Source organism: Prionailurus viverrinus, chromosome A3 (genome assembly GCF_022837055.1).
Source record: "Prionailurus viverrinus isolate Anna chromosome A3, UM_Priviv_1.0, whole genome shotgun sequence".
Taxonomy (NCBI): domain Eukaryota; kingdom Metazoa; phylum Chordata; class Mammalia; order Carnivora; family Felidae; genus Prionailurus; species Prionailurus viverrinus.
In genome coordinates, this window is record NC_062563.1 from 106124075 (window position 1) to 106148861 (window position 24787).

Genomic DNA, 24787 nt, shown 5'->3' on the forward strand with positions numbered 1-24787 from the left:
GCCCTCATTTCTATCTCTCAACCTGAGGGGGAGGAGGAGGGCCAGTATTGCTGGTCTGATGGGAGTCTGAGATCTTTCCCTGGCCTTCCTGAGAATGAGCTTCCATTTGCCTGTCAGACCAGCCTGGGATGCCTGGTGACCTGTGTGCTTCTCTGGCCTTCTGAGTCTCCTTGATTCCCAGCTTATTGATTCCAGGTCTCATTGCCTGGACTTCAAATCAGCTGGGCCTAACTTTCCAAATGTCTTTCCAGCAGGTCTTGATAGGTCTTGTTATACTCTTCCATGGAGCTATGTCCTGTGATAGCTTTAAGTGTAGTGTTCCCATTGACAATGTGGTCTCTGGAGGCCACTTCCTTGGTAACTTAGAACCCATCCCTTTTCCTGGGTGTGGTCACTGGTCTTTTCTTTCTAGGCCTCCTCGTGGCCTTCAGGCAGGTTCTTCTTTTCGCTCCTGAAATGTTCAGTTCCAAGGATATGTGTGAAACTGAGAAGATTGACCCACTGACGCTCAATGATGGCAAGTATTCCAAGTTGTTCTCATTTTGTGCCTTAAAGTCCTTCTGACCCTAATTGGTTTTTGCAATATGAATCACTATAGTTCAACATCTAAAAAATACCCGAAACGTCCAACAAGGCACTTGCTAAGGCAGAGATAAAATGGGCTGCCCCCTGAAGGGGTAACCGGAGATGCCAGCCTCTCCTATGTGCCTAGTTGATTATTTAGCAGGTTAGAAGTGAGGACAAGAGTGAACATTCCTCTAGAGGATCCCATGGTGACGGACTCAAATGAAGTGGCAGGGTTACTTGTATACCTTGCATTTTCACAGTTTGGGAGAATAGATTGAGTGGCACCATTCAAAATGGTTTCCAAAAGGGTCCTATAAGTGAGGGGATGTCTTAGCAATGTTTAATCTATACGGTATATAAATATCACTCTTGACTTGGTCACTAGGGGGAAATCACAGCGAACTATAAATGGAAAGTCCTGACTAATGCTGATTCAATGGGAGTTATATTCACAATTTCTCCCTTTCCGTGAAGTATCTGTTGCTACTGAGATAGCCCACTGGTATAGTCATTGAGCGTTTGCTGCTGATCCCTTGACACCATCTAAGTTAAATACAGACTACATCGAGAGAAGAGAATGCCTTGGCATCGGCAAAGGGAACTTGGTAAGCCTATTTTCTTCTTTCTTTGGAGATTTACACTGACATTTACTCTAATTGTTCTTGCAGTTTCATCCATCACAATAGAAGCTAGTGAAAGGGTATAAAAAGCTTCTCGGTGTTCCTTTGCTACAAAGATTTTTTATTTGTGATTAGTTTCCTCTGGAAAGGAAAAAATCCTCCTTGGAAGCCCGACGGTACTAACAAATGTTAAGCCGAGGGCAAGGTCCCTCTCAGGCATAGGAAGGTCCTATCTGAAGATAGGATCTGATGCCACTTAGCCACGTGGCATTACAGCCAGCACTCAGTTGAGCATTTTTTGCTGAGCCATTGGCTCTGTTCTCCGACCTAGGCCTTAGCGAGGCTTATACCGACGTAATTGCATCTGCTCCAGACCTCCTTTAAAAACTGTAAATCTTCCAGATTGCTGCATTTCTCAGCTTTCCACTAAAAGCATACTTTTTGCTAACCCGTTGGACATGTATCTCAGGGAAAACAGAGGCTGGGGTTTTGCCGTAGAAGGGTATGGGATCACACAAACCGGAGCTGGATGATTTTATCTCCGGTTAAGAACTGGAGAAAAACAGTCTGTATTTTAAATCCTGTACCTTAGCGAAAAATGCAGTCGCTGTTGAAGAGTGTATCAATTATTAAGTGTGGAGCCAATGCTATTTTGGTTGCATCTACGAGAAGATCATTTCCAGGAATACCATAAGCTTCGTTTCAGTCAACTCCAGCCCCAATCTTTCCTCTGAGGCAGAAATAATAGCAGTGGGCATTGGTGGGGGTGGGGAGGAGGGCTGGGATTGTGGGGCAGGGAAACAAGATTGTTACAGGGACAGAAGGGTAAGAACAGCAGGTGTTTTTCAAAGCAGACTCCTAAACTAGTTAATTTTGGTTCATTAATGTTGATAAAGGCAGCTCTCTTCTTTGCAGAATGGATAGAACGCAGCAGGGAACTTTCATTCATTTTGAAAATGTCTTTGATTTTTCTTGTGTGTAGAATCCTTTCTTGGGCTGTTTGAATATGCCCTGTGATGTGGTAAGGGGCAAAGTGGGGGAATCCCTCTCTCTCTGCTTGGCTCTCCCACTTCCTTCCTGTCTGGGCTCAAAGCCTGCTTTGCTGGAAAGCTTCTCCTGCTGATCTGGAACACCCAATCAGCCAGTAGGGTCTCTGAGATGTCAGTCTACCATCAGGGCAAGAGCCTTTTAGATTACTTTCCATATTTTCTATAGTTCCTGAGCCAAGATACACAGAACCTCCTGGATCCACATCCAACCCTTTCTGGACAGTTTTATTTATTTTTTTGGTAATAATTTTGAAGTGTTTAATTCAGTCATGGCCAGTTTTTTTCCCTTGAAGCCTCTAGTCTGCTTCCACAATATGTCCTTCCTCCAAGGACAGGTACAGGTGGATGACGGGACCCAGACACGAATAGAAACTGATTCCAAGAATTTTTCTAATGAAAGCATTTGCTAGGTAAGGACTTCAGGGTTGGGGCCTGACCCAGGGTTGGGGCCTGCTAAATGAGTAGAGCTTCTGCAGTGCTTTTAATGCTAGGAAGCTGGCATACGCTGTAGGTCTGGGGGAAAACAGTGCCAAGATCTTCTCTGCCAGTATGCCAATCATTTAACGAAACTGAAGTGGCTTTTCAGAAAGAACTTGTTTTTTTCAAGTTGGTCATTTCTAACTTCACTATTATGTATACACTGACACCGCCAGTTCAGCACGCAGAGAACATTATTATTATTACCATTATTTTATTTTTTATTATTATTTTTTTTCAACGTTTATTTATTTTTGGGACAGAGAGAGACAGAGCATGAACGGGGGAGGGGCAGAGAGAGAGGGAGACACAGAATCAGAAACAAGCTCCAGGCTCTGAGCCATCAGCCCAGAGCCCGACGCGGGGCTCGAACTCCCGGACCGCGAGATCGTGACCTGGCTGAAGTCGGACGCTTAACCGACTGCGCCACCCAGGCGCCCCAATTATTACCATTATTTTAAAGTACCATTTTAAAGTAGCCTCCATGCCGATTATGGAGCCCAGGGTGGGGCTTGATCGAGACCTAAGCTGGGATCAAGAGTCAGGTGCTTAACTGACTGAGCTACCCAGGCGCCCACAGAGAACATTATTTTAAGCATTCCTGTTTTGATTTAGAACATTATTTTAATCAAAAACAATAGTCATTTATTCCCTCATTCAACATACAGTTATTGCGCTTCAGCAAGGAGCCCGGTGCTGTTCTAGGAGCGGCTCTAGGACGTTGCTGTGAACCAGTCCCCAGGCCCGTTCTCGAAGGGAGTGAGCAGAGTCTGATGGGGGAGACAGATGATAAACAAGTAACAGGTGGATGAACAAGATGATTCTCTTTAAAATCGTGATAAGGGGATAAAAAAAATAGGCTCATACACTAGCATGGGTGTTCGGGGAAGGCCTCTCCCAAGAAGTGACCTTTGAACTGAGACTTGAGAAACAAGGAGGCAGCCACATAATGCTGTGGGTCAGAGTGTTCCAGGCAGAGGGAGCAGTGGGTGCCTGGTCCCAGATGTAACTGAGCAGAGCAGGATACACCAAGAACTGGGCCAAGGGAAAAGAGAATTCGGTAGGAGGACATGTGCTGAGAATTTTTCTTTTTTGAACTTTTTTTTTTTTTTAAACTGAAAACATAATCTTTGAACTCAGTTAAAAGAAAAAAACACACAGAAGGTTTACAACCAATAAAAGTAGGTCTCATATTTACTCTAACCTTCCCAGTCCCTTGACTAGGAAACAATTACCCGTAACTGTATTTTATGTATCCTTTCAGAAGCCTTATCATATATTCATATCCTTGTATTTGTTTTTAAATGTTTATTTATTTTTGAGACAGAGAGAGACACACAGCATGGATGGGGGAGGGTCAGAGAGAGAGGGAGACACAGAATCCGAAACAGGCTCCAGGCTCTGAGCTGTCAGCACAGAGCCTGACGTGGGGCTCGAACTCATGGACTGCGAGATCGTGACCTGAGCTGAAGTCGGACGCTTAACCGACTGAGCCACCCAGGCGCCCCACCATGTATTTTTAAAAATTTAAGGGGCGCCTGGGTGGCGCAGTCGGTTAAGCGTCCGACTTCAGCCAGGTCACGATCTCGCGGTCCGTGAGTTCAAGCCCCGTGTCGGGCTCTGGGCTGATGGCTCAGAGCCTGGAGCCTGTTTCCGATTCTGTGTCTCCCTCTCTCTCTGCCCCTCCCCCGTTCATGCTCTGTCTCTCTCTGTCCCAAAAAAAAATAAATAAACGTTGAAAAAAAAATAAAATAAAAATTTATTTTTTATTTGAGAGAGAGAGAGAGCATGAGCAGAGCATGGGGGCAGAGGGAGAAAGAGAGAGAGAATCCCAAGCAAGCTCCATGTTCAGTGTGGAGGCTGATGTGGGTCTCAATTCCATGACCCCTGAGGTCATGACCTGAGCTGAAATCAAGAGTTGGATGCTCAACCAACTGAGACACCCAGGCACCCCAACATATCCGTGTACCTTTAATATAAAGAAGGCATAATTTAACCCATAGCACAGGACTTAGCACAGTTCCCTAATTATGGACATTTAGGTACTTTCTAGACTTTTGCTATTGAAAACAGTGCAATGATCCTTAAATGTACATCTCTATGAAATATGTGAATTTACTTGTAGGATAAATTCCTAGCGTTAAAATTGCTGGACCATTAGGTGTGTGCATTTAAAATTTTAATAGGCATTGTCGAATGTGTGTTCAGCTTTTTTATACTCTAGAGAAATTAGAGGGACTCTTCATTATAGACATCATGAAGAGGTACATTCTGATCTGGTGTGAAGGAATAATTGTCAACATTCATACATAAGCTTAAATGAAGCTCGGGGCGCCTGGGTGGCTCAGTTGGTTGAGCGTCCGACTTCGGCTTAGGTCATGATCTTGGAGTTTGTGAGTTCGAGCCCTACATTGGGCTCTGTGCTGACAGCTCAGAGCCTGGAGCCTGCTTCAGATTCTGTGTCTCCCTCTCTCTCCGCCCTACCCCTGCTTCTGCTCTGTCTCTGTCTTTCAAGAATGAATAAACATAAAAAAAAAATTAAAAAAAAATGAAGCTCAAGGTTTAAAATTTTTATTTTTATTTTTGTATTATGGACAATTTGAAATAAATACAAATGGGGAGAGATTAATATCATGAACTCTATCACTCAGCTTCAACAATTATCAACTCATGGTTAATCTTGTTTCATCTATGTCCTCAATCCACTTGCTCTTGCTTATTTTCTTAAAAAAAATTTAATGTTTATTTATTTTTGAGAGACAGAGCACAAGCTGGGAAGGGGCAGAGAGAGGGGGAGACATGGAATCCTAAGAAGGCTCCAGGCTGTGAGCCATCTGCACGGAGCCCGATGTGGGGCTTGAACTCATGAACCACGAGATCATGACTTGAGCTGGTCAGATGCTTAACCAACTGAGCCACCTAGGCGCCCCCCCCCTTGATTATTTTGAAGCAAATATCAGACATTATATCCTCTCCTGCTTAAATATCTCAGGATCTGAAGGTGACTCTTTGAAGATTAGCTATCTTGTAGAATGACCCCCTTCGAGATTTGTCAGATTCTTGTCTCTGGATCAACCAAAATCGTTCCTCCCTCCCCAGGGGTATTTGATGCTTGGTAGAGAGGGGAGTCAGTGGTGAGATAACATGGTAGGCAGGAGACCCTGCATGGACTTTGGGATTCCGTACTGGGGCTAGTGCTTCCTAGCAGCTGTGGGTCCTTAAGCAAGTCCAACCTCTTGAAGCCTCATTTCCTTATCTGGAAAGTGAGGGTTAGAGGAAGAGGTTTTTGTGGAAAGCTGAGCTTGTGGTGCCACACAGTAAGGGCTCTCAGTTACGGTAAGCAGCAAGGGGCAAGGAGTGGTAGTGGGGAGAAGGGGCCATTATACCACCATCCAACATAACAGCGTAGGAATGAGGGTTGGGTGAAGATAAAGGAGAAGGGCCATTCTGTAAAAGGCACCAACAATGTTTTTGCTGTTAATGCTGAAGGGTAGCAGAATATGCCACTCTAAAATATGCCACTTTGGCATAAGGATCACTTTGAGCTAAAAGCACTTACAAAAACATTAGGTACAAGAAGGGTGCTCTGATCTTCCCCCTTTTCTTTCTAAAAGCAGATGAAACCCCCATGTGGAAGATGTCTTCCCTATACTAGGAGTTAAGAACCATTTTTATCATCAAGGATGAGAGAAGTTGAAGCGGAGAGAGTTCTGTACAAGCAGACTTTGTCAAAACAATTTGTCTTCCTTTAGCCTCCCCATATATTTTAGTTACTTTTCCGTAACTGCCTTTCTTTGTTCAACCGATATAAAAGCATTTAAGTGGGGCACCTGGGTGATTAAGTCAGTTAAGTATTCAACTCTTGATTTCTGCTCAGGTCATGATTTCGTGGTCATGAGATCGAGCCCTGCGTTGGGTTTCACGCATTGGCATCTGCTTAAGATTCTCTTTCCCTCAAAAAAAAAAAAAAAAAAAAAAAAGCATTTAGGTTCTGCTACTTCCTTGGGTCTTCATTTTCTTTTTTAAGTTTTTTTAAACATTTATTTATTTTTGAGAGACAGAGCAAGAGCAGGAGCAGGGGAGGGGCAGAGAGAGAGAGGGAGACACAGAATCTGAAGAAGGCTCCAGGCTCTGAGCTGTCAGCACAGAGCCCGATGCGGGGCTTGAACTCACGAACCATGGGATCATGACCTGAGCCAAAGTTGGACGCTTAACCAAGTGAGCCACCCAGGTGCCCCGGGTCTTTGTTTTCTTACGAGGGCTCCTAGGTCACATAAAACTTAAATTTGTATGCTTTTCTCTATTAATTTGTCCTATATCAGCTTAATTCTTAGGCCCAGTCAAAAACCCTAAAATGCTGGAGGTAAAATTATGCCTCCCCTTATAATGATTACACAGTGATCTTCTCAAAGCTGGAGATTTAAGGAAGATAGTGTTCCTTTATGCTTTAAGAGCATAAAATGTCCTGGAGCAGAGAATAAGGCAGGACACTGGTGAGGGTGAAAATCCCTCTGGTGGCTTCTCACCACAGGGTTTAAGAACAGGGTTAAGAACAGGGTTTGTGTCAGGGAGCCTGGGTGGCTCAGTCAGCTGAGTGTCCAGCTTCGGTTCAGGTTGTGATTTCATGATTCATGGGTTCAAGCCTGCATTGGGCTCTGTGCTGATGGCTCACAGCCTGGAGCCTGCTTCGGAGTCTGTCTCCCTCTCTCTCTCCCCTTCCCCTACTCATGCTCTGTCTCTCTCAAAAATAAATAAACATTAAAAAAAAAAAAAAAAGAACGGGGTTCAGGTGGTGAGACGGTTTTGAGGGCAACTTATTAAAAATTGCAGTTTTATCTTCTACTTGGGTAACTGTGCACAGTAGGTGAAGTCATTAGAGTCTTTCTTTTATATAAAATTAAAGACATTGGAAGGCTATGTTTCCGTTCAAAAAACTGACTTTTTAAAAAAAAATTTTTTTTACATTTATTTATTTTTGAGAGACAGAGAGACAGAGCACAAGTGGGGAGGGGTAGAGAGAAAAGGAGACAGAATCTGAAGCAGGCTCCAGGCTCTGAGCTGTCAGCACAGAGCCCAACCCCACGCGGGGCTCAAACTCACAAACCATAAGATCATGACCTGAGCCGAAGTTGGACGCTCAACCAACTGAGCCACCCAGGTGCCCCAAAAAACTGACCTTTTAAAGCATCCACTGATTCTGCAGATGCTGAGAAATAAGCTGGTGTAACCATAAACACTTGGAAATAAGAAATAACAGCAGAGTGAGAGCTTTTCAAAGCAGTCAATAAGTAAGCAGCAAAGACCGATAGTGCCCACAGGGTATTTCAAGTTATAAAGCTTTGGGGCAGGGTGTTCAGAGTCCCGGAGCACAACTAGTTGTGCAATGCTAAGTGACAGAGGAATGTGTGTTCCACTCAGACTCAGCAGTATGAGGGGCAGTACGTTTCACTGAATTTTTGATGTTTTAGGTTACTATTGTGATAGGTCACATTTTTTTTAAATAAAATTTTTTACATGTTTATTTATTATTGAGAGACAGAGACACAGAACGTGAGCAGGGGAGAGGTTAGAAGAGAGAGGGAGACACAGAATCTGAAGCAGGCTCCAGGCTCTGAGCCGTCAGCACAGAGCCCAACGCGGGGCTCAAACTCATAAACCGCGAGATCATGACCTGAGCTGAAGTCGGACGCTTATCCGACTGAGTCACCCAGGCGCCCCTGCTTGGTCACATTTTTAGATGAATCCATTTGTCTTTATTTAGAACACAGGAATAAGAGTGTGCATGGCTTGACTGGGCTAGTGGAAGCATACACAAAGTGAATTTTCTAGTATCATGCCCTGAGCTGTAGGACACCCCCATATGATCTCTTAATCCTCACGTCACCCTATGATAAAGCTACCATTCTCTCCATTCTATGGATGACAAAACCGAGGCTCAAAGAATTTGTTCCAGATCATTTAGCAAATAAATTGTGCAGCCAGAATTTCAATCTAGGGAGGGCTTTAATAACCAGTTCAGACTCGTTATTAGACAACTTGTAATTCCACAGATCTATAGTCCTTTAAGGTTCTGAACTGGGGAATGGCTTGATCAAAATGAACAGAAAGAGCTGTCTGGTGGCATAATACAGGATTCACAGAGGAAGGAAAGAACTGGAGCATGGAGAGATCAGACGGAAGGTTGTGGCAGGAAGACAGGCCCTGGAGATCGAGTGACCAGAGTTTGGAGCTAGAAAACTCGGTTCCAGCCTGGGCTCTACCATAATGCTGCTATGGGGAACCTTAGGCAAGTTACAGCCACATCTCTGACATCTTGTTACTCCTCCCTAAATAATGGGTTGATAAATTGAGACGAGACAATCTCTTGGTTCTTTCAAACTCTAAAATTCTGCCTGGTGCCTTTAAATTTTAATGCATTCTAAAGATTTATATTATGAAAGCCCTAAATATCATCCAGAATCCCGAAAAGAATTTAGATGAAATGATTCTCAAAGTAGTCTTTTGAAAGTACAAAGGAATAGAATTTTTAGTAATTCTAAGAACATAGTTTTTAAGAATATTTTCTAAATTGGATTATATTGAGACAAGCCCATCATTTCTGCATCTTACTGTTTTGTTTAAGAACGTGATTTGAGGGGGGAGAAAAAGAACATGATTTGGGTATTGCTGCGGCAGCAGTGGTTGATGATATTAAAATCAAATAAACATATTACTCTTGAAACAAATGAAATTATTTAAACCTACCTCTCTAAGAAATTTTATGAAAATATACCTAGGAGGCACAAATTATATTATCATCAAATTAATTTGTTTTCTAAGCTCAAATTTAATTTAAAATGTGATATTTCTCCAACTGGTTCAGTCAACAGACTTTAAAGGGATTTTAGATAGCGAACACAGGAAATAGATATAGTAACGTTGGAGAAAATAATCAACAAAATAGTTGTTCTGTTGCTGTGATGCTTCTAGAAGGTATTTTCAACAACTCCCTGAGGAATTGGCTTTTGCTGGAATGAAGCCAGGTTCTTCTCTCTGCTCACATCTGCAAACTTTTCTCCATTCTCATATCCTATAACAAACCATTTCCAAGCCTTGCTGAGTCCTTGGTCTCAGTGTTTTTCAGAACTGACACTGCCTCCAAAAAGAAAAAAAAAAAAAAAAAAAAAAAACGGAAAAGAAAAGAAAGAACTGGCTTTTCCTCATCTACAAAGATTTGGGTTGGGGTTCCCATTCCTGGGTGGCAGAAATGGTCTTCTTAGAATAAATTGAAGGGCAAAAGAACCTTCCTGAATGAAGCTTTCATCAAGCCATTTTTGTTATTAAAACATTCAGGCATCCCATTACTTCGAGTTTGAAATCTAAATTCTGCAGTTGAGATCCCCTTCCTTTTAGCCAAGCAAATGCATTAGCTTTCTTTACAGATTTTAATCCTTTACATCTGAGATTCTATTTGGAATGCTTTTCTGCTCTTTCTCTCTGCCAGCACAAGACCACCACCTCTTGAAACCATCTATCTTGAAACTCATTTCCTTCAGGATGTTTTCCTGGTTTAGTAGCTACTTTGCAAACAAACAACTCTTGTTTTTGAGCCTTTAATCACATTAAGTGCTTTTAAGATAAATTATCCAAGTCAAGGGATAAACAACATATAGAGATTTCCATTCTTTAAGAAACCACCCAGAGGGATTTTACTTTGTGAGGAGGGATATAGGCACTTGAATTTGTAGGTGTCTTGCTTTTAAGCTGAATCCACACTAGAATCAGGGCAAAATGACTCTTTATGGTGACCTCTAGTGGGCACGGGACAATCCTACAAAATTATGAAAAGTGAAGGGCAAAGTAAAACCCTTCCCAGTAACCAGCTGGGTTACTCGGCGGTCACAAGACCGCATCCCACCCCACCCCACCCCTACCCCACCCTTATTTTCAATTCCAGCATTTGTTTTGCATTGAACAGTTTGCCTTACAACTCACCTGTTTCGCCTCTGGCGGGCACCGCGCGGGCTGGGCTACCGGTGTCGGATGTCGCGTGAATTGCAGGTAGCAGTTTAAAATAATCCCTGCCAAGTGGAACCCACTCCCTGCGCTTCGACCAGAAGGCAGGGCAGTTCGCTCTGAGGAGCCTTAAAGGGCACTTCAAGCTCCAAGAGCCAGTGCTGCAGCCGGCTCGGGGGTGCACAGGGGAAATCAAGACATTATGAAAAGGAGGGCGCAGATGAAGGCTACGGGAAAATTGTGTTCTTGCCAGTGGCAGAGCGATTCTCCTGACTTTCACCCCACTCTACAGAAAGCGTCCTGGGTGGGTGGGGGGGAGGGTGTCCCGGAGAGGTACACGTAGGCGCCCTTTTAGGACCCGCGCCCCACAACGCTGGGGGTGGGGCCCCTCCCTTCCGCGGGAGGACAGGCGGGAGGGCGACAACGAGCCTGGGTGCTGGGGTGTGTGGTCGCCTTTAGCGCGGTATGTGGGTCTCCGTGCCGCCAGAGGAAAAGCAAGTCGTCAAGAAAAGCAATTGCTGGGGTGCCTTCTTTGAGAAATCCCTTGGGGCGCTCTCAGAAACTGCGCTGGGTTCCGGATAGTTTCTGGAAAAAGCTCTCCAAACGCCGTCTGCCCCCGCTCCTCAAATCCTGCACCCCAGTCCTCACCCCTCCTTACCCTCCTGCCGCCTCCATTTGGCGGGGGGTGGGGGGGAGCGGTTAAAAGGGGGCCGCCCAAGTCATCCCGATGGCCCCGGGTGGCACGCGGGAGCAGGCACCCCGGCCGCGGGGCTTGACCGCCCCCACCCCCGGGGCTCCCCGTTGCTCCCTTCCCCGCCCCGCGGACCACTCCTGGCCGCAGCGGGCGGGAGCGGAGGGGGAGGACGGCGTCACGAGGCGGGGAGCCCGAGGTCCAGGGCGGGGCGCCGGGGAATCCCAGCCGAGCGGGCCCGGGAGGTGCGGGCGCGGGTGGGCAGAGGAGGGCGGCGCGTGGAGGGAGGTGAGCCGAGCTGAGCCGGGAGGCGAGGAGGGGGAACCGCGAGGAGGCCCCGCCCCCGCCTCGCGGAGCCGGCTCTCCGCCGCCTCCGAACCCGCTCACTTTGCCTCTCGCCTCTGGACGGCGGCGGGGCGGTTGCCGGAACCGCGGCCAGAGGGAGCGCCGGGGACCGTGAGCCATCCCGCACCGGTGCCTCCGCCCGCCGCCCGCGCCCCTCACGGGGGGCACAGCGCCGCCGCTTTGAAAGGACACCCCGGCCTCGCAGGGGGGCACCCCCCCCTCCCAGGCGCTGACAGTCTCATTCCCAGCCAACGGGGCGCAGCGCTGACGCCTGAGGGGACTCCCCGGCCACCTGCAGGTACCGCCGCGCCGAGGGAGCGTCGCTAGCAGCAACGCCTGGCCGCGGAGGAGGCTAGAGCCGAGGGGTCTCCGGGTCGGCGAAGGGCAGGAGCGGAGCCCGCAGCGAGAGCCGGCCGGCCAGCCCGCGGGCCCCGACGGCGCGCTCCCCCGTCGGCCAACGGCAGGCAGGCCCTGCGCGGCGACCGGGGGGGCGGAGGCGGCGGCGGCCTCGGGCCTCGGGGCCTCGGGGCGGCCAGCCATGACCTTCGGGCGCAGCGGGGCGGCCTCGGTGGTGCTGAACGTGGGCGGCGCCCGGTACTCGCTGTCCCGGGAGCTGCTGAAGGACTTCCCGCTGCGCCGCGTGAGCCGGCTGCACGGCTGCCGCTCTGAGCGCGACGTGCTGGAGGTGTGCGACGACTACGACCGCGAGCGCAACGAGTACTTCTTCGACCGGCACTCGGAGGCCTTCGGCTTCATCCTGCTCTACGTGCGCGGCCACGGAAAGCTGCGCTTCGCGCCGCGGATGTGCGAGCTCTCATTTTACAACGAGATGATCTACTGGGGCCTGGAGGGCGCGCATCTAGAGTACTGCTGCCAGCGCCGCCTCGACGACCGCATGTCCGACACCTACACCTTCTACTCGGCGGACGAGCCTGGCGCCCTGGGCCGCGACGAGGTGCGACCGGGCGGTGCCGAGGCGGCCCCCTCCAGGCGCTGGCTCGAGCGCATGCGGCGGACCTTCGAGGAGCCCACGTCGTCTCTGGCCGCGCAGATCCTGGCCAGCGTGTCGGTAGTGTTCGTGATCGTGTCCATGGTGGTGCTGTGCGCCAGCACCCTGCCCGACTGGCGCGCCGCGGCGGCCGATAACCGCAGCCTGGATGACCGGAGCAGGTACTCCGCCGGCCCTGGGAGGGAGCCCTCCGGGTAGGACGCACTGCTTCTCTGCCCGTCCCGTCCGTCCTGTCGCGTCTGTCCGTCCCGTCCGTCGGTCCCGTCTCCGTCCTATTTGCCTCCGGGCTGCAGAGCCAGGCCAGGTTCCCGGCCCAGCGGGGCCCCAGGCGGGGCCAGCCAGGGGATGGGTTTGTCCTCACTTCCCACTCCCTATTTACCTGGGACCAAGCGGCTCTGGTCCTTACACTAGACTCCCCCCCCCCCTTTTTTTTTTTTTTAAATCTTTTAACATGTATTTACCCTTGAAAGACAGAGTGAGAGAGGGGGAGAGGCAGAGAAAGGGAGACACAGAATTTGAAGCAGCCTCTAGGCTGTCAGCACAGAGCCCGACGTGGGGCTCGAACTCACAAACGGGGAAATCATGACCCGAGCTGAGGTTGGATGCTTAATCGACTGAGCCACCTTGCGCCCCTAGACTACCTTCTTGAGGGCGAGTCGCCAGGCATGGGGAAGGGCAGGTAGAGATAAACAAGCCTCCCATCTTTTAGTTTACTTTTGAGCAAATAGCAACTAATTAGATTTCTTTAAACTTTTATTGTTAGCATTACAATTTAACCTTGGGCTAAGAGCAGTTTGAATTATTTGCCAATTTTTGGTGGTTGAAAAGATGAAGTATTGTTATGGTGAAATGTGGTTTACTATGCACTGGCCACACATTCTAAACACTCTACATAATATGTATTTTAATGGAATTGTATTATCAAAGAGATTAACGACAAAAGACTCTAAATAATGGATGTCTGCCCTTTTCTCTCTTCTTTTCCTACAAAGTATGTAGTTAGCAAAGCACCTGTTCACTGCTTGATACCAAAGATACACACTGTGGCTTTCAGAAGGGTCTTCAGTGTGGGGAGGGAAAAAATCACTACCTTGGAAAAGAAGAAACATTTAAACTGCCCCAAATCCAGAAACATTATTGGACTAGTTAATCTTTCTTTTTTTTTCCACTTTATTGGGATAAAAGGAAAATATTTTAATCTTTCCTTAGGTCATGTTTACCTTTCAATAGAGATAACACACTTCTGTTTTTAGAGCTAGTGAGTTCATTTTGCATATTTGGTTGGAGGAATAAACAGTAAAGTTGGCTTTGAAGGGAAACAGTCTCTTGGCACAAACACAAGATTGTAGATTCTGTTTTACCTTTGACACTGTTTTAAGATGCCTCGTCCATTCATATTTATTTCCTTATTTCCTTATTTTTCTCCTTCCATTCATTTTTAAAATTAGGTTGTGCCTGATAATCTTTTCCTGATAGAGATGTGCATGTTTCCGGTGGTATTATATGCCTTGATGTTACAGTGCATTAGTTCCACATAATAGTCTTCCTTTGGAGAGTGAAGATTGTTTTTTAATGTAAGAGGTAAATAAAATTGCCCAGTACCACAGAGTCCATTACCGATATAGTGATATCTTGGCATGAAATCCAAGATACATGCTTTAAAAGGAAATTCATTAGTAGACTAATTGTGTGTAATGTATTAGGTTCTGAGTTTTTGATTTACAGATAAGAATTACTTATTTGGTACTCATCAGTACAATGAAATTAATTTATATACCTAAATACATAAATGCCCTTGATTCTTTTAGGAAACCATAGGACAGTGAGCCTTGAAATGATTCACTAGTAATTGTGGAATTCTAAGGTTAGTGAAAGTTCAAGCTACATTAGCAAAGGAAACAGGAGAATTGAGTTAGACTTCCTGAGTCTGCAAAAGAAGTGAAGGAAGAAGAGGAATTCTTGATTTGTGTATATGTATTTTACGTATGTGTATAATTATTCAAGTCAGAACTGTTTCCTAGATACCCAGATATTTCAGGCAAAAGCATGTTTTTTCTTGGCTTAATGGCCCAGTTTTAAGCTTCACACTCCAAGTGTAGGTATGAAAATCAACCTCTGTAATCCCAAACAGGTAAGCTGAAGGACGAGTGAGCAGCTGAGGAGGCTGGAAGTCACAGAGGGAGCCTCCCATAGGCCTCCTCCAACTGACAGGGCCTCTACGCTGGTGCTTTGACAATAGTTTCTCAAACCCTGCTTGCTTGTGTTTGCCGAAATTAGACTTTTTAAAACATCATTCTGATCATCTGACCATATTTGGCACCTACCAAATAAAGCCAAAACATTTTTCTTGTCCTTCGAAGCTCTTTATGGGTTACCCACAATCTGCCTTTCTTGACTTATCCTGTCGTCATTTGCAAGCATCTTTTTTGAGTATGTGCTGTTTAAGGCACTGTTCGTACTCCAAATATTGTAACTTTTTTCCTGGTTGTTTTCTAAAGAAAAGGTGTCAAATTGGTGATGTCGGAATGAGAGGCACAATTGATTAACAATTGAGTTGTTCTGGGATACAGTCTGGCCTTCAAAGTGGAAGGGGATGGAAACAAGTCATCTTTGGAAGGTTGCAGAGGTTGTGCACTGCCCAACAGTGGTGGGGGGGTGGTTGTCATTTATAAAAACTGTATTCACAACCTTTACAACCAGGTATGCTCCACCTGAGAACATAATAAGGAGAATTTTCCAGGTAAAGAGAACGGCAGGGGCATAGGCATGAAATTTGCATATTATGTTTAGGGAGTGTGAGTCCAATGATTGAGTGAGAGGTGGAGGCACAGCAGATGTTAGAAAGCCTCAAAGGAGAAGGATAATGATTTTATTTCGTAGGCAGTAGTTAGCTGTTGGCAGGTTTGGGGTAAGTAGGTTATGTATATTAAATCATGGGGGTCATGAGTTGTGCACTGCGAACTGGGGATGGGGAAGATTGGAAACAGGAGGATGAGTTTGGAGATCTTTGCAGAGGGAAGGATTGCTCTGAGGTGGTAAGAATGGAGAAGAAATGATCTCTCTGGAAAATATTAGAAAGACTCATAATTAATCCAGGGCATTGGAAAGATACAGGCATCAGGGACTGAGTACTTGGACTTCCAGGAGCTAGGAGTACTCCTTGTCACTTGCCGGCTCCATTTGTCCATACTGGCCTGCTCACTTGTTCCTGAACCCACCCGAATGTTCCTTACTGTGCAGTCCCTTGCCTGTCGAAATTGAATCATCCATCAAGCCCAACTTAGATTCTTTTTTGAAGCCTTTCCTGCCTACCTGAATAGATGTGATGTTTTCTTTTGAATTTCTTGAGGGATTTCTTATTTGTACTGCTTATTTGCCATCTATAACGTCCTTCCTAGCATGGTAGTTATTTTTTCATATAAACATGTCCTCGTTTCTAAACTAGATGAGAGGAAAAGGCCTAGAAGGCAGCTAAATTCTATACTATTTATTATGACAGCATCTTTTAGAAAAATTATTTTGGCACAATAAATGTCTACTGTTTATATTATAATTCAAAATACAGCCTTCCAGGATGATATCTTCTGTTGCATAGTTTGAAGAGCTGTGTGGGGTAAGGCTGTGGGCTTCAGCTGGTGGAACTCTTAGTTGAGGAGGACAGGATCTTGTGCTAAGAATGAGAAAAAAAGTCTGTTAAATCAAGGAATGATTGTTTATCAAGTAGTGATTTTGCAAAAGGAATAAATATAAGCATAGGATTTCTTTTTATTCATCTTTGAAATATTAGAATAGCATACAATCTCAGGTTTGGAAGAAATGTTGAGAGGTCTTCCAAATCAATAATTTGAAAGTTTTTTCTGTATGAATATGATCTTTTTTTTTTAAAGGTTTATTTGTCTTGAGACAGAGAGAGAGAGAGAATCCCAAGCAGGCTCTGCACTGTCAGCACAAAGCCCGACATGGGGCTTAAACTCATGAATCGTGAGATCATGACCTAAGCTGAAATCAAGAGTCCACGCTTAACTGACTGAGCCACCTAGATACCCCATGAATATGTTCCTTTTAAATTGATTTGTTCTAGATGATTAATAATCATATAAATAATGGTCTAAAGTCCAGACGCTATAAAAGCAAGCCTTTCTCCATCTCCTGGGCATTTACTTCTTTTCCCTAGATGTAACCAAAGTTACTTGATTTTGTGTGTCATTTTAGAGACATTTTATGTACTTACAAACATATCATATATATTTACAAACAACACAACAAAAACAGTACAAGAATACTTTTCTGAAACTTCCTTTTCAAACTAACCAACATGTCTTGGAGATTGTTCTGTATAAGTCTATAAAGAGCTACCCAGTTATTTTATGCAGCTGTATAATATTCCACTGTATGAATGTCTCATAATTTTTGGACATTTATGTTGTCTCATCTATAGAGAATGCTGCAATGAATATCCTTGTACATGTACATTAGTTTGCTTTTATCCATAGGATAAACTCCTGAAAGTTAAGACATAGGGTCAAAGGGCATGTGCATTTGTAATTTGCATAGGTAATTCCAAAGTGCTCTTCAAAAAGATGATACCGTTTTATACTCCTGCCTGCAATGTGTGGGAAAATATGCTTTTTCTTTCTGTTTTTTTATTTTTTATTTTTAAAGTTTATTTTATTTTGAGAGAGAGAGTGCATGTGTATGAGCGGAGGAGGGGCAGAGACAGAATCTCAAGCAGGCTCACACTGTCAGCTCAGAGCCTAACATGGGGCTCTAACTCACGAACCCCCAGGTCGTGACCTGAGCAAAGATCAAGAGTCAGACACTCAAATGACTGAGCCAGCCAGGCACCTGACCCACTCTTTTAAAACCACTCATGGGGCACCTGGGTGGCTTAAGGGTCCTACTTCAGCTCAGGTTATGATCTTGCAGTTCCTGGGTTCGAGCCCTGCGTTGGGCTCTGTGCTGACAGCTCAGAGCCTGGAGGCTGCCTCGAATTCAGTGCCCCCCCCCCACCTCTTCCCCTGCTTGTGCTCTGTCACTCACAAAAATAAAAAGATAAATAAAATCACTCAGCATGGCTGCCTGTGTCATAAAAAGATACTCTATGCTAGTCAGAACTTTGAGGAAAAGGTCACATATAAAGTTCTTCTCACCTTTACTTTTTGGTCCCCTTTGCCTCTGAACTTATGTCCCCTCAGCCAATCTCAGCTGTTGCGTTGTCTTTTGAATTTTAAATCTCTTTATGGTGCAAAGTCTTGCTGTAATTTTAATCTGTCCTTCAGAAATTATTTCTAAAAGTTGCTTCATGGTGGAATTTTGATCTTTAATTTGTATTGCTTTGTGGTGTGGTAGTGAGAATCTGAGGAGATGTAAAGATGTTCAAGTTTTTTTTGCAGTGTTATTTTTAACCCAAGTTTTAAAAATGAAATACATAATCAAAATGAAACACCAAGTGATGGAAATTTAAAAATCAATTGTATTATTTCTATTGCCTATTAGGTCAATATTGTATAAATTCAGTAGGTTTTTAAGTACTTTAAAAATAAGAAGCAATATTTGAAACTGAAGGTGAAAGTCTCAGTGCTTTTACTTTGCAGATAAGGTGGATATTTTCAGAAGCCGGTAATTAATAGATCTCTGATAGGATTGAACATAACCCTGAATCTCAGTTAAATTTTGTTCTTGCACAGTGGACTGTTTCTTTTAATATATGTACAGGGTTTTTCTATCTGCTGCCAGTTTTAGAATGCAGTGGAAACTTTCTTTTATCAATACTCTTTTTTTAATCAAGGTGCTTTTTTTCTCCCTTAGTAAGCAAATTAATTTTCAATGTTGTTCTTTTTATTTTATTTTTTTTTTAAGTGAAAAGTTTGCTCACTGGAATGAAGTATGGTTGGTTCTAAGTGTTGTGGAGTGAAGCGTAAACATGCCCCTCTCTCCTCAATCCCATTACCCAGTTTCTCGGTATTCTTTCCTGAAATGCCCATATACATGTAGGTACATGCGCGTGTGCGCACACACACACGTGTGTATAAATTATACGTACATATTTTTTAAAATTTATAACTGGGATCATTCTATAATGTTGTTTAACAATTTGCTTTTTTGTCTGCACATCTTGGAACTCTTTCCTTATCAGTTGATAGAAATCTTCCTCGTTCTTTTGAAAACCTGTAGAATGTTCCATTGTATGGCTGGACCACAGTTCAGTGGCCAAGATTCTGTCCTGTCAGTAATAGTGATGGCTGTCATAGTTAAATTTATTTCATAGTTCGTATATGCTAGCTGCTTGTTAAGTTTTTACATGTATTTTGTCATCTAAGTCTCCTGTAACAATCCTGTGAAGTGGCACCGTTACTATCTTCATCTTATGAGTGAGATTTAGAGAGGTGAAGCGGCACGTAAGCTCACAGAGTGGGTAAGTGGTGACCCGGCATTTGATTCCCATGTCCCTGCTCCATACTACTGTGGAATGTTTGGTTTTGACTCCAGTTTTTCAAAAATGCAAATGGTGGTAAAGAACAGTCTTTTTCATGTATCTTTTTTGCAAATTGGTGTGAGTATATATGTTAGATAAATTCTGAAGTGGAAATCGCTGGATCAAGAGGATTGTGTTTAAATTTTTTTTTTGTTAATATTTTTATTTATTTTTGAGACAGAGACAGAGCATGAGCAGGGGAGGGGCAGAGAGAGGGGGAGACACAGAATCCGAAGCAGGCTCCAGGCTCTGAGCTGTCAGCACAGAGCCTGACATGGGACTAGAACCCATGGACTGTGAGATCATGACCTGAGCCGAAGTCGGATGCTCAACCGACTGAGCCACCCAGGCGCCCCGAGGATTGTATTTTAAAAAAAGTTTTTTTGTCAGGGCGCCTGGGTGGCTCAGTCAGTTAAGTGTCCGACTTCAGTTCAGGTCATGATCTCATGGTACGCAAGGTCAAGCCCCGTGTTGGGCTCTATGCTGACAGCTCAGAGCCTGGAGCCTGCTTCAGATTCTGTCTCCCTCTGTCTCTGTTCCTCCCCTGCTCGCGCTCTGTCTCTCTCTCTCTCTCAAAAATAAATAAAGATTAAAAAAAAAATTTTTTTTTTTGAAATTTTGTCAGCTATTACCAAATTTCCCCTAAACTGAGTGCAATTTAGCACTACTCTTTATTAATGATAGTGACTGTTACAATACGAATGCAGTTAATAATGAATAGAATGCTAATGTTAATAAAATTTTAATAGAAAACATTTGGAAATAATCACCTTAAAAAAATAAAACAGCTTTAAAGGGGAGCCTGAGTGACTCAATTGGTTAAACATCTGACTTTGGCTCAGGTCATGAGCTCAGTTCCTAAGTTCAAGCCCCACATTGGGCTGTCTGCTCCTCTCAGCACAGAGCCCGCTTTGGATCCTCTGTCCCCCTCTTTCTTTGCCCCTCCCCAGCTTGTTCTTTCTCTCTCTCAAAATAAATAAATAAACTTAAAAAAAAAAGAATGTCTTAAAAAATATGTAACAGTTTTTTTTTCTTAGTTTTTTTAAAAATGTTTTTATTTATTTATTTTTTTTTTGAGACAGAGAGAGAGAATGAGCAGGGAAGGGGCAGAGAGAGAGGGAGACACAGAATCCAAAGCAGGCTCCATGTTCTGAGCTGTCAGCACAGAGCCTGACGTGGGGCTCGAGCTCATGGACTGTGAGATCATGACCTGAGCCGAAGTTGGATGCTTAACTGACTGAGCCACGCAAGAGCCCCAAATATGTAACTGCTTTATTGAGATATAACTCACATACTGTAGAACTCACCTTTAAAGTGCACAATTCATGGGGCGCCTGGGTGGCTCAGTCGGTTAAGCGGCTGACTTCGGCTCAGGTCATGATCTCAAGGTTCATGGGTTCAAGCCCTGCACCAGGCTTTATGCTGACAGCTCAGACCCTGGAGCCTGAGTCTCCCTCTGCCCCTCCCTCACTCATGCTCTGTTTCTCTCTCTCTCTCTTTCCATCTCTCTCTCTCTCTCTCTCTCTCTCTCTCTCTCTCTCTGTTTGCCTCTCTCTCAAAAATGAATTAAAAAAAAATTTAAAAATATACAATTCAGGAGTGCCCAGCTGGTTCACTCTGTTGAGCAGAAGACTCTTGATCCTGAGAAGACTCATGAGTTGAAACCCCACACTGGGCGTGGAGCCTACTTAAAAAAAAATTAAAGCACACAATTCAGTGAATTTTACTATATTCGCCGAGTTGTACAAGTATCGATCATCATCCATTCTACTTGAAGCATTATGTTTTGGTGATGTGTTTGAAGGAGTATTAAAATGTGTTAGAAAGCTGGAACCCATGAATGGCTAAGAAAGGGACCCAGGCATTTTGACTGAGCAGATGAATCAGATGAAGCAATAGGCAAAACATTTGTGTTTGAATTCATTCATTCATTCATGAACGGGTGGGTTCGTTGGAGTGTTTGGAAGAGTTATATGTATTTGAGTGATTTTCTCTGCCTGCTAGTAGCAAGGACTCCTCAGCTTTTCCTCTACTGGCGAAGGGAAGTGTGTAATTGAGGCAATCATCTGACTTTCTCAGGCCAAAAAAATGTCAAAAGGAAAAGGCGATGGTGTTAAGAATTCAGGACTCCCGAGTCGGGAGGCCTCCCTGGAGTTAAGTCATTACCCTGCTCTGGGCCTTTACCCTCCTCAGTTAAGTGGGGATTTTACACAGAAGGGTCAATGAGAGAATGAAGACTGAGCCCTCAGCAGGAAACTGAACTCCTTGGCTTGTTACCTTTCCTTGTATTGGGCCTCTTCCCGCTGTCTCTCTTTTCTTGAGTTGCTTGTGAAAGTCTTACCTCCCTTTTCGTCTACGAGTTCTTCGAGAACAGAAATTTCTTTCTTCACAACATGTAGTTCAATACCTTGCACATGGGCAGTCCTTCAGTGTGTATTTTATATACGTGTGAAAGAAACATGCAGGTACAACAGTGTTTTCATTTTTTAAAAGATTTTTATTTTGTCTTCTTTATTTATGTTTAAAATGTTTATTTATTTTGAGAGAGAGAGAGAGAGAGAGAGACCAAGAGTGTGTGTGAGCAAGAGAGGGATAGAGAAGGGGAGGGAGGGAGAGACAGAGAGAGAGAGAGAGAGAAAGAGAGAGAGAGAGAGAGAGAGAGAGAGAGAGAGAGAGAGAGAGAATCTTAAGCAGGTGCCATGCTTAGTGTCGAGCCAAACACGGGACTTGATCCCATAAATTGCGAGATCATGACCTGAGCCAAAATCAAGAGTTGGATGCTTAACCAACTGAGCCACCCAGGTGCCCCTAAATATTTTATTAAGTATAATCTCTGCACCCACTATGGGGCTTGAGCTTGCAATCCTGAGATCAAGATCTGCATGCTCCAGCAACTGAGCCAGCCAGGTGCCCCACATTTTCATTTTTGATACGAGAGTGTGTGTTTTTATAAGTTGCCTTCAACCTATGAGTAGGTTATATTTTAAGGACTTACTGGCAAATGGGTTTTATGGCTTTCCATTCATTTATTCATGAAGTTCGACAAACATTTATTGAACAACTCCTATATGTCTGGGACTGTTCTGGGGCTGGAGATATAGCAGTGAACAAATTAAAAAAAAAACAAAACAACCAGAGTCCTTGCCCTCAAGAACCATCTGTTCTAATAAATAAATATATAATGATAGTGATAGATGCTATGAAGAAACAAAGCAGAATTAAGGGATTTGTAGAGTGTGGACCATAGTCAGGAAAGGTCTCTCTAATCAGGCGGTGGATGTCTGAACAAGGACCGGGAGGGATGCAGGTGGCAGCCGTGAAGGTATCTGGCCAAGAGAGTTCCAGGCAGAGAGCATGTAAGCACAGATTTGAGGGGGTTGTGCCCTTGGTCTGTTGGAGGAACAGCAAGGAAGCAGAGAGGTAGGGGTGACCAGGGTCTCTGCTGTCCCCCACACATTCGGTTGCAGGACTGGTGGTCTGGAACAAGGGTGGGCAGACTGCGGCCTGCAGACAACTTAGGCCCGTTGCCTGTTTTTGTCCAGCAGAGGGGTAGGGGTTGGGAATTGGGGGTGATGGTGACAGTAACAGTGGGGGAATGGAGTTCTTATAGAGCTGTATGGGTGCACCAGCTAAAGGGATTTACTTTTGATAGTCCTCATTTTTAATGTTTTGTCTATTTTTGAGAGAGAGAGAGGCCAAGAGAGAGGGAGACACAGAATCCGAAGCAGGCTCCAGGCTCCGAGCTGTCGGCACAGAGCCCGACGCGGGGCTCGAACTCACAAACCGTGAGATCGTGACCTGAGCGGAAGTCTGATGTTTAACCGACTGAGCCACACAGGCGCCCCGATAGTCCTCATTTTTAAAAGAGAAAATAAAATGGTAAGGGCTTTGGATTTGTATTGGAATGTGGGTTTTGAGCAGAAGACATAACTTGATTGAATTGAAAAAAATTTTAAAATAATCTCTGCACCCAACAGGGGGCTCAAACTCATGACCCAGAGGTCAAAAGTTCGATGGTCTATGGACTGAGCCAGCCAGGTGCCCCTGATTTAATTTAAAATTTTAAGAGATGACTCTGGCCCCCGTATGGAGGGCAGACTCTAGGGGGCACGGGTGGAGCCAGTGAGGCCAGTTAGGACCCCCATTTCACCTAATACTCAAAGGGCTGCCTAGAGCCCTGGGTCCAGGCTGCTAGCTGCCGTGTTGATCTGAGTTGCCGTGGCAGGGTTTCCTTTTTCGTTTTCTGGGTAAAACTGTTGTCGTAATTGGTCAGGTTTGTCTCTGACATCATTGCATGACCAGGGCCCTGCTGTTCCCCCCCACACTCTGTTGCAGGACTGGTGATCTGGAGCAAGGGTGGGCAGACTGTGGCCTGCAGACAACTGGGGCCCGCTGCCTGTTTCTGTACAGCCCCTGAGCTAAATGGTTTTTACACTTTTAAAATGGTGAGGAAAAAAAAAATCAAAAGAAGACTGTTTTATGACTCATGCAAATTATCTGACATTCAGATTTCAGCGTCCATAAATACAGTTTTATTGGGGCACAGCCATGCTCATTTGTTTACATGTTGTCTATGGCAGCTTCCTGCTACTTGGGTGGAGTTGAACACTTGAACATTTGCAACAGAGGCTAGCTGGCTTGCAAAGCCTGAAACGTTGACTCGCTGGCTCTTTACAGAAAAAGCTTGTCAACCCTGGGTCTAGAATGGTCTTGTCGTAGGTTTCAGCCTGTCCGGCTGTGTGTCCTCGGGCACATTCCTTCTCGAAGCCTCGGTGTTCTCATTTGTAAAGTAAGCATAGCGGTAGAGGGTTGAGGGTGGGTTACTAACTGCTGTCTTCTAACCAGCTTTATGCCAGATGCTGCCCTTGGATCTCACTGAGGCCCACCCTGACTCACAGATTGTTCTGTTTTCCCAAGATACTTCCCCTAACCAGAGCTCATTATTCGATCCTAAGAGTTCTGGTACAGTAGGGACTTTTATTAGCATTTTCGGTTGGGGTGGGAAATCCAGTATTTATAAGTTAGGGACTGTCTGTATTAATTTCAGATCACAGATTTAGACTTACCAATTTACTCTGAACTGGTGAATGTGAGAGGTAGTTGGGGAAAGGATGGATGATCAGAACTGGGATTTACCAGGTAGGGTCCTAGTAAATCAGGGACTGCATTTTTATGGGAAATAAAATGGGAAGTACATATCAAAAAAGGAAGGTGTCCTGGGACGCCTGGGTGGCTCAGTCGGTTGAGCGTCTGACTTTCGATTTCAGCTCAGGTCATGATCCCAGGGTCATGGGATCGAGCCCTAAGTCCAGGTCTGCTCTGAGTGTGGAGCCTGCTTAAGATATTCTCTCTCTCTCTCTCTCTCTCTCTCTCTCTCTCTCTCTCTCTCTCCCCCTTTGTCCCTCTCCCCAGCTCTCTCTCTCTCTCTCCTCTAAAATAAAAACAAAAAAACAAAACAAAAAAGGAAGGGAGTCCTGTTTATTAATATATGGTGTAACTCAGTTGGCCTTGAGACATAACCAAGATAGCCCTTGCCATCCAGTAGCTTCCTGTGTAGGG

At 44.8% G+C, this 24787-nt stretch overlaps 2 protein-coding genes across 12 annotated transcripts in view; one reads left to right on the plus strand and one right to left on the minus strand.

Annotated features, from left to right (window-relative positions):
• The window catches only part of MTA3 (metastasis associated 1 family member 3), a 230301-nt gene extending 218752 nt beyond the window's left edge, over positions 1–11549 (minus strand). Inside the window, exons 1-2 of one of the 2 annotated variants that reach the window (XM_047851953.1) lie at positions 10688–11549; positions 3380–3483 (exon numbers count right to left, since the gene is read on the minus strand). The gene's annotated coding sequence lies outside the window, so the exon portion shown is untranslated. The remainder of the gene's footprint in view (positions 1–3379; positions 3484–10687) is intronic. The other variant, XM_047851954.1, reaches the window with a different exon arrangement.
• A 104-nt stretch (positions 11550–11653) lies between these two features.
• The window catches only part of KCNG3 (potassium voltage-gated channel modifier subfamily G member 3), a 98427-nt gene continuing 85293 nt past the window's right edge, over positions 11654–24787 (plus strand). For 3 of the 10 annotated variants that reach the window (XM_047851964.1, XM_047851962.1, XM_047851963.1), the window contains exon 1: positions 11656–12947. In XM_047851964.1, coding sequence (XP_047707920.1) covers positions 12283–12947 — 665 coding nt within the window. In that variant the 5' untranslated portion in view covers positions 11656–12282. Of the gene's footprint in view, positions 12948–24787 lie in introns of all 10 variants that reach the window. The other 7 variants (XM_047851961.1, XM_047851960.1, XR_007150768.1 and 4 more) reach the window with 5 other exon arrangements.